The 12308-nt window shown below is 45.5% G+C and overlaps 1 protein-coding gene across 2 annotated transcripts in view; it reads left to right on the top strand.

Moving 5' to 3' along the window:
* Positions 1–4502: 4502 nt before the first annotated feature.
* Positions 4503–12308, top strand: part of kat6a (K(lysine) acetyltransferase 6A) — a 32665-nt gene continuing 24859 nt past the window's right edge. For both annotated transcript variants that reach the window (XM_034871676.1, XM_034871675.1), the window contains exons 1-2: positions 4503–4701; positions 6041–7544. In XM_034871676.1, coding sequence (XP_034727567.1) covers positions 6816–7544 — 729 coding nt within the window. In that variant the 5' untranslated portion in view covers positions 4503–4701; positions 6041–6815. The remainder of the gene's footprint in view (positions 4702–6040; positions 7545–12308) is intronic.

Raw genomic sequence — 12308 nt, 5'->3', positions numbered from 1 at the left:
TACATGAGGTATTTTGCTGGATACATGAGGTATTTTGCTGGATATTTTGCTGGATATATGAGGTATTTTGCTGGATACGTGAGGTATTTTGCTGGATATGTGAGGTATTTTGCTGGATACATGAGGTATTTTGCTGGATACGTGAGGTATTTTGCTGGATACGTGAGGTATTTTGCTGGATATATGAGGTATTTTGCTGGATACATGATATCCAGCAAATACAGGATATATGTGAAAAGAGTGAAGTGTGAACAAACAACAAAGTTGTTTTTTTGAATAGGGGTTGTGTATCAGACTATTCTTGACTAGGACCAGTTGCCAGGCAACCAGCAGAGACTCCAGGAATTCACTGTTGTCAGCCAAAAACATGATACAGTACAGTTACCTCTGTAAAAGAGCCAACTGTTGTTTTACACTCCAATTTTGATATGGAAAAAACAAATGAGCTATAACAGTTTCATTGGGGGTTAACCCTAACCCTTTGGAGGTGCTGAGGGAGGAACTTTGTTTCCCCTTTGACCAATGTTAGCGACGTGAAGCCAACTGGCTGTTAGCTCTGCTAAATATTTACCGTTCACACATGAGAGTGATATCAACCTTGTTATCTCTGTTATCTCAGCAAGACAGAAAGAAAGTGTATGTCTGGAAATCACAAACTCATCCTTTAAAAGAGGCCTTTTTTAAACCATAAAACTATTGTTCAGTCTAGGGTCACTGGAATCCGTGCAATTTCCTACAGTGCAATATTTAACATTTAATGTTGAACCATTCCTTTTCATTACTGTGCAATAACTTTATTTATATATTTATTTAGTATTTAGTACTTAACCATTTCATTACAGTGCAATATTTATCTATTTGTTTACAATTATATCCTTTAACACAACGTGTATTCAAGCCATTTTATATATGCATACAGTTGTTCTCTGGACTATCTGATGTTTTTTAGGACTCTTATAATTTAATTTAGTTAATCATGTCATGTCATGAATCATGCCTTTAATACTAAGAAAACTAAAAAATGAATGTGTCAAGGGTTTTTCTGCTTTGGCACTATTGACCACCGTGACTTGACCCTCCTCCACTGTACTTAATAGTGTTAAAGTCAGGAGTATTTGTACATGGTGATGGCCTTGTCAGAGGCCCCTGCTTGAAATGTACGTCCTCTTCAGACGACTGTTAACTACAGCAGGACAATAGATTCGTCAAACAGAGTAGTTCTCCACGTTTCCCAACCTGTCTCTCCCCCACTTATGTCTGGTGTACAAGTGTACTCTGTGGCACTCTTAAGCCCTTCTGGGTTCAAGTGAAGGAGGCGGTGTTTTCAGGGACATTTCAGACAGGAGGACTTGGAGAGCACGAGAGGTGTCTGGCAGGACTTTCAGTTTAGCGCCGACGAGCTGCACTTCACCTTCCAGCTGCTCTCTGTCCTTTTGGATTCAAGGCAGGGGAGGGGGGACGGAGCAGGGGCCACTGGGAGGGAGGGTGGGAGGAGGGGTTTGGATGGTGGTGGGGGTCACTGGATGGGTGGGGGCACGCTCTTGGGCGGACAGGCCCTGGAAATTTCCGTTGTATGTTTCAGCGCTTTTCAGGATGGGAGGGGTTTGGAGTTGGACTTGTGTTGGGGTTTGGGGACTTGGCAGCCAGCCAGCCACAGCAGGAAGCTTGCTAGTTTCACACGGACAAAAAGGCAGTCCTGGACACTGCCTGACTATCTGAGCGCAGCACTCCAGTCATCATCTATAAAAACAGGAACTCAGAAATGTAGGCTGAACTGGTGGTGGCCCAGATTGGCTGCTACTCACTCACAGCTGCACTCAATATTCACGTTTTCTTATTTTCTTGACAAAGTAAAGGGCATCAGTTGGAGAGAATCCATTTCCAGTTTTGCCTTTCACTTCCAGACTTCCATTAGATAATGTCTTATTTTTATGTTAACCTCATTTCACCCTATAGGCCTTCTCCACAATACGGAAGTAGCCAAAGCTGCCAAGGATCCAGAATGGGTTAATATTAAATACTTTGTGTGTCAAGAAGCCTTGTTTACTTGAAAATAATGTCCCCTTAGCTTGGCGCAATATGTAAACGTCCTCATTTATTGAACTTAACCAGGCAATAGATCACATCCTTCACAACACACACTTCCCAATAGAGGATCTGACATGCTACTACTAAAGGATTTAAAACAAAAACAACAGCAAAACCCATTTATAGACTGTATGCAAACTTGGTCACTCGTAATTTAAAATAAACCGCGGGAGAGCAGGAGGTGTTGCTGTGCATCAGATGGATCTTATGTGTGTGTGTGTGTGTGTGTGTGTGTGTCGGGGGGAGCAGGGGGCAGGTGGACACTGGTGCTGGGGGCTCTGGGCCCCTAGCAGGTGGACGCTTAGAGAAAAGAAATTAAAAAAGGAGGGATTAAGGGGATGAAAAGAAGCTAAGGATTACTTGTCACCTTTTCTCCACCAAAGACAGAATACCAGCCAAGGGTCTCATACCGAGACATCACTTTGTGGGTGAGGGCTGAATGTATTTCCCAATGCAATTTTTACTATAACTATAGAGATGATCAGAAAATGTTTTTCAAAAAGAATTGTTGACCATTTCTATTCTGTTGAACAATAAATGGAGTCATTGTTTCAGGTGTGGTATGTTTTCCTTGTTTGAAAATACTTTTTTGCTGCAGACATGACCGTTATGTTGTGCACGATTAATAATTATCCCACAACAATTTGTAACATTACAAAAGAAGGAGAGTTGACTCTATTAAGACTGTATGTGAATTAAGATGAAGTGAATACCCTCATTCCTCCAATTAGTGTAGAAGTTGACAGCACTCATTTGGAATAAGTAAAGGTCCTCAGGTTGTGTCTCTACCTTCATTTTTTGGACTGAAAATCAATATGATCTTATCACAATTAGAGTGAATGACTCCCTGCCCTCCTCCCTGGTTAGTATGTTTCTGGTGTTGTGTGTTGGTGAACACGGCCTCTGCTGTAGATCATGACACACGGCATTATTTATTCATGGCTGGGAACGATAGATGCACTACAAGCTTCTCCTGAGCGTTGTCCATCTGTTAGCTGGCCTACTGTACACACTAATGTAATATGTGAGTCCTCAGGAGGCGTCCTAATAGCCATTCATGTGTTAACGCTTCACACTATTTATCTGTGTAATAACACTACCGTTAATTATAATTAGTGCCTTGTCGTTGGTATGTGATTTATCTGTCCCTGAAGAAGTGCAAGATAAACAATGAGTAAAGTGTGACCTTAGCGATTTTATTTGATCACCACTGTGCTGACAGCAGTTCACCCTCTCACAAGACACCTCTAACATGGGAAAACCTCAGGTCTAATTGCTCCCTATAAGACACTCTATAATCCGTCTCTGAGGACTGCTGTACACATCATTTTACACAAAGCTGCAGATAATTTAATTTCCACCCAGGGAGCTTTCAGCATTAGCCTGTAATAGAAAAGGAAGATTGCTGCCAGATTTCCAACACGAGTGCCTCTGTATCACTATGATCATGAAATTGAAGCAGCAGAATCAGGTTTCCTGTATTGATTGTTTTTCTTCGGAAAAGAAGGCTGTACTTAAGCTGCTCAAATTTCCCTGAGGCAGATTCATAATTTACGTGTGACAATCCTTGTGCTGAATTCTCTGTGTAGTTTTTTTATTTATATTCTACAAAATATTAGGCCTAAAAGTGTCCCTAACTTATGTTACCAATATTAAGTGCAAAACACTTTTCAATTGAGCACAGTGCAGATTTAAATGTGATACATTTACATTATTTTGCTTCATTTGTCACCAGATGCCATAATTTATGTTGCACTGAGGGCTGTAAAAAGAACAACTCCTTTCTCCAAAAATAAATCACAAGGAAAATGTCTTAGACTCAGCTGTCAATGGATGAAATTTAACAGAGTGGATTGGCTGCAGACAGTTTACATAATCATTTTTGAAAAGATAATACTCTTTTTCACAGTCTGACGAGCAATGCATTTGAAGACTACTTTGCATAGACAGATAACAACATTTTTTATCGTTTACTGTAATACTCCAGATAACTACACACTGCAACATCAGATCATCTCTGGGGACTGGATATGTGTGGCCATCTTTATCTTAAAAAACACACAGCTGCTACAATAAACTGCAGTGTGGAGGGGTGTCTCACTTTGATCTTTAAATACCCTCTAACGTTAAGGCATGCTCATTGGCTTTGCTTTATCAGTTTCTTTTTTTTTAAACTGCTGGACAAAATGCAGACGCTCCCTTGAATCTCACCCTATGTAGACGTAGCACAGCAGAGAATGCGAGAACACCTATCCTCTCTTTTTTATTTTTTTCTTCCTCCAACACCACCACCATCTGTCCCTTTCTTCCATTTCATGTGCTCAAGCAATATCCACACCCCTCTCATAGCAACAGCACAGCGCCGCCGCCCCCCGCGCCTTGCAGTGAATTTTTCTTCCCCTGGATCTTTGCCTCGCACTATGCAGACGGTCCCTGGGCCCTGCCTGACGGTTCACTGTGTTCCCCCCTCCCCCACCAGCCGTGCTCCTGTTTCACTCAAAGATGGCGTCGGCTCTAGAACCCCTGGTCTGTGGCTGCATTTTTAGGCTTGTTGTTGTCTCCGTTTCGCACTGTTTTGGCACCTTCTCCTCGGCGGCTCGAAACGAAATCCCGGTGAGTAGCAGCGGAAGCCGGATGGGGGAACATGAGATTTTGTACACGGTCCGCTTTACCCGAGCTTCCCTCGGATACCAGAACCGAACCAGCTCGGGCTTTCTGGGGAACCGCGAGAGGTAGAGGGAGAGAGGGGTACGAAGGGATGATGATCGCGGAGGTGGGTGGGGGATACAGAGGGGGGAGCCGAGGCCTAGCTACTTCGCTCCAGCGGCCTTGTCTTCACCGCACCGCGGGCTGTAGCGTTACGTGGGAGGGCGGTTGGTTCGAGGGAGGAAGTCAGCGAGGTGGGGACCGCTCGGAGGTACGCGTCTAAGCAGGCAGAAGATCCTCGCCCACACCAGAGGCTGAGAAGGAGGCCTTATAACATGTAATACTGCAGAATCCGCGGCTAGGATTTCTTATTTTTTGCACTTTCCCGCTAGCCGAGATGGCCGTCTGCAAGTTGCATTGTGCCTTTCACAAGGCCGCGATCTTACGTTAATATCTGAATGACATTCAAAATTATATTATTTGCTGGGTTTGCTGCGGTGTGTTGCTTCATATTGTCTGAAATATCGGTCGAAGTGAGGAAACGTTGTCTTCTATAGCTGAAGCGCTGGCTAACCCCTCGTTTCATGCTGTTTACGTTTCAGGTTAGCGACCAACGTTAGTAACATAATTGTAACGTTAGCTCGTTGGTTGCTAGCTTTTAACGTTAGCTTGCTAAACAACAGCAGTTAGCGGGAAGGCTTGTTGTCAGATACTTAGCTGCCCAATATCATATCAGTGAGAGTAAACAGCACCGCAGGAAACAGTTTGGCAATGCGGCAATTGACTAAGCTTTGATTTTTAGCTAGCCTCTGAGCTAATGTTTGCTAACAGTCTGTGTTTTGACTGCATCATGTTTACCTTAGCAACCCAACGAGCCTAATGGGCAACTTGCTGGTGTAGTTTTTAGGAAGATGTTGTTGACTCTTTTTTCCCTTCTCATTTTCACCATATATGAGACACCTGTGCAATTTCTAGTAGTTATTAGAGGTTACGTTACTTTGTTTTGTACTATTCTGGCTGTGTATTTCTATGTAATATGAGACGTGTATGGTTGTTGTTGTTGTTAAGAGATTCCTCTTTATTTCTAATGTCCAAATTGTTAGTAGTACATTGTCAAACCTCATAGTGCTTTCTAAGGGTATTGATATACTGTTTATACATCTGTGTGAAGGCACAGTATGGTGTGTCAATGTTTTACTTCCACTTTGTTGCAATATTTTCCTGATTTATCAAAAGGTGTCACTTGTTTTCTGCAACGCTTCCCTAACCTTTGATTCTCTGTGTGCTATTTTCTTTCTCTGTGCAGGGTATATCAGCTACCGGAGCGCAATAGGCAGGTGGTCAGTCGTGGTTGCTCCCTGGGGTGAGATATCTCTTCCGTCCCAGAGCTTTGAAGCTCAGCCGGCTGGAAGTGTAAAAGACAGTGAGAGCAGAGTAAAGACGAGGACGCGTGGATGCAGAAAAAAGTCACCATCCTGTGGAATGTTATAATCTTCACAAAACATGTACTTTATGACCCTCACCATAATCATTGAAACACTAATTTCTCGGAGACCAAAATCATCGTTCACAACTCGCCCTGAGAATTGGCCAGTTTGCCAGTGGCAGGAAACTGACTGAGCAGTTTTGATTGTCCCTGTATAGGTACTTTGCGACAGGCAAACACCTTCTTTTTTTTGAAGGCCCTTATCATTGACAACCTCTACTCTACCCTACATTGTGTACATTGGGAGTTTAAGTTGAGAACAGACCTGCTACTTCCTCCACTCCCCCTGCTTCTTGCCAGGGACCTTCACCTGGCTGGGAGTGGGTCGTGGGTGGACCGCATTTTACCAGGCGGAGTGTTGGCTCAGGGGGTTTGTGCTATGGTTAGCTGCTCTTTACCGTGCTGCTCATACTCAGCTTCTGAGGGACTCTCTGTGCGACCCCAGGACAAGGGATAATACGCAGGCAGGGGGCAAAGAGGAGGAGGAGGCGGCGCTACGGCGCAGGCCAGTTGTTTCCTTGGCTTACAATCCCTTTTTTGTGTGTGGTCATTGCGGTAAGGTCTCAGGGCCCCCGTACCCACCCAGACCGCAGCCATGGTGAAATTGGCAAACCCAATGTACACCCAATGGATCCTAGAGGCCATCAAGAAGGTAAAGAAGCAGAAGCAGAGACCATCCGAAGAGCGCATTTGCAATGCGGTCTCCATGTCCCATGGTCTGGACCGCAAAACGGTTCTGGAGCAGTTAGAGCTTAGTGTCAAGGATGGTACCATCCTCAAAGTCACCAACAAAGGTCTAAACTCCTACAAGGACCCTGACAACCCAGGGCGCTTGGCTTTGCCCAAGCCCAAAGGTAGTGGCAGCTCTGGAGGAGGAGGTGGAAGTGGTGGAGGAGGTGGAAGTGGTGGAGGAGGAGTAGGAGGAAGTGGAGGTGGAGGTGGAGGAAGTGGAGGAGGCGGCAGCAGCAGCAGCTCTCACTCCCATTCGGGGAAGAAACCGGGACTCGACTGGAACAAGTTGATCAAACGGGCACTGGAGGGGCTACATGAGCCTGGGGGCTCCAGCTTAAAGAACATTGAACGCTTTCTCAAGTGCCAGGCTGATGTGGCAGCCTACTTGTCGGGCAGCGGCTCCATGGGGCCCGGCCTTTTCCACCAGCAGCTTAGGGTGGCCCTAAAGAGGGCCGTGGCTCATGGACGCGTGGCCAAGCAGGGTCCTCTGTTCCAGCTCATCAGCCGCAGCAGCTCCCTGGATGACGGCACTGGGACGGTGTCTCTGGAGTCACTGCCACCTGTTCGCTTGTTGCCCCATGAGAAAGACAAGGTAATGTCTCTCCATGTGCATGTGCCTCAAATATACATGTAAAGTTGTGTGCACGCACCTAAAACTTAAACACATTGATAAAATACATTAAATAGGAAATACCTGGTTGCATTTGCTATGGGCATTATCAGCACGTCAAATAGATATAGTAATTATCATTTGGATGTTTCTGATAATTGTTGATAGCAAAGGTTTTAGTATATATACATTAAGCCTGTAAAAAGATAAATAGGCATAAAGCACTTTGGTATGATAAGACATGGATATCCTGTTGAAACAACTGTAGTTGAGGCAGTTGTGACATGAAATATAATGTGCTCACCAGTTCAAACTTTTTGGAGCAACAGAAAGAAAGTGAGTGTGAAAACACTCTCTCAACTCCTTTTTGCAATCCAGACAACATTCATTCTACTAACATAATAGCTGCTGCGCACCCGGTTGTGTCCAGGTGTATCAACGGACAATATACCCAAGAACATCTTTGAATTGGTCATGGCCTACATGCCTTTAATTTACTACAGCACAGAATAGACTTTGACTGTGGGAATTTAAGTTGTGAGTTTTCATCCAGCAAATGGTGCAGTGATTTACACCAGCATTGGCAAAGTCATTTTAGAAGTGGCTGAGTAGGGTCTAGCATTGTGTTTAAGGTCAGACAGATACCAACTGGAATCTGCATCTCTCTCTCTCTCTGTTTTATACGTTATCAGTGTGTGTTGGGGAGAAAAGAGGTATCAGGTAAGAAAACATGTTAAAAAGACCTCGCTGAACAAGTGACAGCATCTTGCCGTGGTCCATGCGAGTATTACTAGAGTGAAGCTGGTGGGATGCTGGTGGGCCAGTTTTCTGCAGAGGAGGAGGTCAAGGGAGAGATTCGTGTGTCTCCCAGCATCCTGTAGGGAGTGTGGACCAGCTGCAGGCCTGCTCCATTTCGGGATGGGTGGGTGGAAGAAAGGAAGAGAGGGAAGGGGAGGAACCCAGACAAGTGAGAGAGCGGTGGTCTGTAGTGGTGCCAAAGGAAGAGGCCTGGATGACGCAAGCTACAGGCCTCTGTAAGCAGAAAGGGAGACAGAGGCAGAGATGTAGAGGGAGAAGAAAGCGAGAGAGACAGAATGAGTTAGAGAGAGAGAGAGAGAGAGAGAGGGAGAAGCAGACATGCAGGCGACAGACGAGAGAGAGAACACACCCACTTTTGTAACCTGATCAGAGAGAGGAGCCGGCTGCTAACCTCTGCTACTAAGGGCCAGGGACATGTGTGTACAAACACACACACACACGCTCATATTGAACCATGCAATTACACGCAGAGGGTTAAACACAGAATGGCACACAGACATAAACACAAACTGAGTGCGTTCTGGCACGAGACTACACACCCGCACCAGTTCACATGTCCTAACCCCTCCTGCATTCTAACAACGGCAATAAACTAAACCCATTGGAGCTACACATTACTATCCACCACTCTCGTGTCCCATCATCGGCTCAAATGTCACCGGTTATCCAACAGTTAGTATCTGCAGAGCACTAGAGCAGCCCTAAACACTGTTTTGACTGGCTCCTGGCTTTATCTGGCCCCTGCGTTGGTGCGGATGCTCCCGGTAAAAATGTACACACACACACACACATATACACACACACACACACAGTAGGATTATCCTAGAGAGCAGGCTGGAGTCACATGGGGTCTGCCTAACACAGTGACCTGCTTGGCTGCAGATGGCCAACATTGAAGATGAACACAGATCAAGCTCCTCTTTCTCTCTGACTCAGCCACTGATCGGCCTGCTGCTCTGCCTCACGGCACCAAAGGACACCTCACTGTGAAAATAATTTTGTACATGGGTGAATTCCTTTATTTATGTAACTTTACATTGCACCAGTAAATATTAGTCAAATTCATACTAAATATTGTCAGAGAGTGAATTTTAGCACCCTGTTGCATCAGTGAATTCTTTTTTATCAGTCAAAGATTAGGAATTAAACTTGTGTACGTTAATAGGGAGATTTAGTTGTTTGTCCTATTTTCAGGCTAGATGTGGCATGGAAAAACCGCTGCAGCAGTAAGAAAATTGAAATTTGTGTCTGTCATTCACACAAGCCTGTTCACTCCTCCTCCCCGCTTCTTCTTGTGATGTTGCGTTCAAATGTCTCTCCAGAAGATGCAGCCTTATTGATGCTCAATCATTTGTGTTTTTTGAGTGACTGTTGGCTTGTTCTCGATGTATGTATTAGTCTGTGCCGGTGCCAAATAACATTATGCATCAAAGAGATGGAAACTGTGCACGGTAGACAGTCGGCGTTGCAGAATCACTCTCCTCCGTTCCCCCTACTCTACAAATGGTGCATCATCGCGGTATTGCCCCGCATGATTGCTAACGGTCATGATTTCCCTAGGAAGAGGGGGGGTACAAGTGAAGGCACATGGGGGAGGAAAACCAAAACAAATGGTGAAGCACTGGCTTTGACCCCATTTGCAGGGAGATTTGTGTACTCAACATGCTGATGTTTGTGTTAGAGCGCTCCATTCAAACGGGATCCCAGACCCTATTTCTGTCTCACCCTAATAGGGTGCCATTGCCAGGTCAGGAAGGGGGAGGTGAATGGGGGAGTGAAGTCAACCAGGGGTCATGGATATATAGATGGCAAACCTCATTGCCTCCCTAAGCACCCGTTAGCAGTTTGAGGCTACGGCCATTAGATGGGATGGGATGATGCTCAGCCTTTGTGTGTGTGTCTATGTGTCTGTGTGTGTGTGTGTCTGTGAGATGTTCATCCCATCATAATAGACGAGAGCAATCTCCCTGCCCCGCGGTTGCCCTCTCCTCAACAGCTGGAGCGGGGTGAACCAGAGTTCTCAATGTCGCCGTGCAGTGTCACGGCGACATGGCTTGTGAACAACATACATGCACAGTCATTGCTGTGAGTTCCCTCCAAAACGGCCCACTGACCCCGTAACAGGCTAGCATTCTGCAGCTAATAGTAGTGGAGCTGCTACATTAGCTTATTATGAACCATCATGGATATATTTACTCCAATTTCTGATCAGCCCCCACCTGTCTTCCTCCCATCACACACATTACCTCTGCTTGTGTTGGCTCAAGGTGAAGACATCGTGTATTGTCACTCAGATGACCCTGAATACAAAACATGTATCTTTTTTTTTTTCTTCCCTTCCCATCCCCCATCATGTTCTCCTCACAGGAGATGATTTTGTGTGTTCCCAGGATGGATGGAAACAGTCTCAGGATTCGCACTGGAAAAGTTGTGTGCAATGAAAATGTCTCCCTTAACTCCCTGTTGTCAACTCAAAATTCAGATTTTGGACTGATCCCTTTTTCAAGGAGGAGGTGAAGCTTGTAGAAATTTCGGCCTCCATTTCCTTGTCCGGCATCTGGTGTTTCCATTCTGCCAGAGCCCTGGCCTCAGCTGACCCATTATTAGTCCCCCAAAGTTGAAAGAGCTTGTTCCACTCTCTGATGCCACCAGCTTTAACCTCATGCTGTGCTGCTACCACAGACCCAGGTCTTGTTTGACATTTAGCAGTACATACCAGCAGAGAAATGGAAAAACTAAGGAGAATTCATTTATTTAAAGGTTCAGTTCACACAAATTGTACTGGACTTATTTTTCCCCCTATGGGGTATCTTGCCACTTCTGTTATGTGTGATATCTGCCTCTCCGAGTACCATGCTCATAGTAGTTAAAATGGCATTTAAACTGTTTCCAGAAACGGTTCTGTCCTCGAGTTACTCAATGAAAGTCATGGATATGTTAGAAGAACTAGATACAGCGTTCGAGGTGGAGTCCCTTTTTATCCTATGAGAGTTGCTCAGTGGCGCATAAAGCCATCATCGTCAGAAATGACCCGGATTATTGGCACTACTTTGCACCGCGCGACCCATAGAGCAGGCACACTAGGGACCTCCGCATCCCGAGCCGGCCGCTTCACGTTGAGCCCTCCGCTAATTTGAAATTAAATGATACAATCACGCGGCTCTTCTAGATTTTCCAAATGTTATCGGACTGAATGGATCAAATGTCTTTTGAAAATAATTCTGATTTAAAATCTGTCCATAGTGAGCTCTCTCTCTATCTTATCACAAAATACATTCCGGGCCGTGTGTTTATACAGTGTGTAGTCTTAGCACCAGCCATCATTTGCCTATTTCAGTGAAGGTGTTCCAATTTGACCCTATCGGCTGCAGAAGAACAACCAGCAACAGACGATGCCAGCCATGAGCCTATCCAAACAGCATTAGCAGCAGTAGTGTCAGTGCCCATGGGGGAGCACTTACCTTGAGCTCACCAACGACTGTGATGTGAATGGCATTTGGCACGGGAAGTGTAGCTGTGTGAGGCCTTGCGTATGGCTAACCTCACCACCCCACAAATGGAGCCAATGTGTTGAGCAGCTGTGGAAGTGACGGCTGGAGCACGGCTGGAGCACGGCTGGAGCACGGCTGGAGCACGGCTGGAGCACGGCCAGCCCCGCTCAGTTTGATGCAGTGATTTAGCTTTGTGCTCCCTGGCTAACCTCAACGTTAATGGAGGGTGATGCTTGGCTGAAAGGGAGCACACGTTGGCACAACACACAGTCTTCCTCGGGCTGTGGTAGGTGTCACATTAAAATGTAGACCAGTCACTTTCAAGTCATTCCCAGGCCAGCAAGGCTACAGGGATTTCAGAGCTTCTACCTGTCAACTGATGGCACTTAAACGTGTGTGTGTGTGTGTGTGTGTGTGTGTGTGTGTGTGTGTGTGT

This window comes from Etheostoma cragini, chromosome 5 (genome assembly GCF_013103735.1).
Source record: "Etheostoma cragini isolate CJK2018 chromosome 5, CSU_Ecrag_1.0, whole genome shotgun sequence".
NCBI classification, from domain to species: domain Eukaryota; kingdom Metazoa; phylum Chordata; class Actinopteri; order Perciformes; family Percidae; genus Etheostoma; species Etheostoma cragini.
This window is presented reverse-complemented; position numbering and strand designations above follow the sequence as displayed.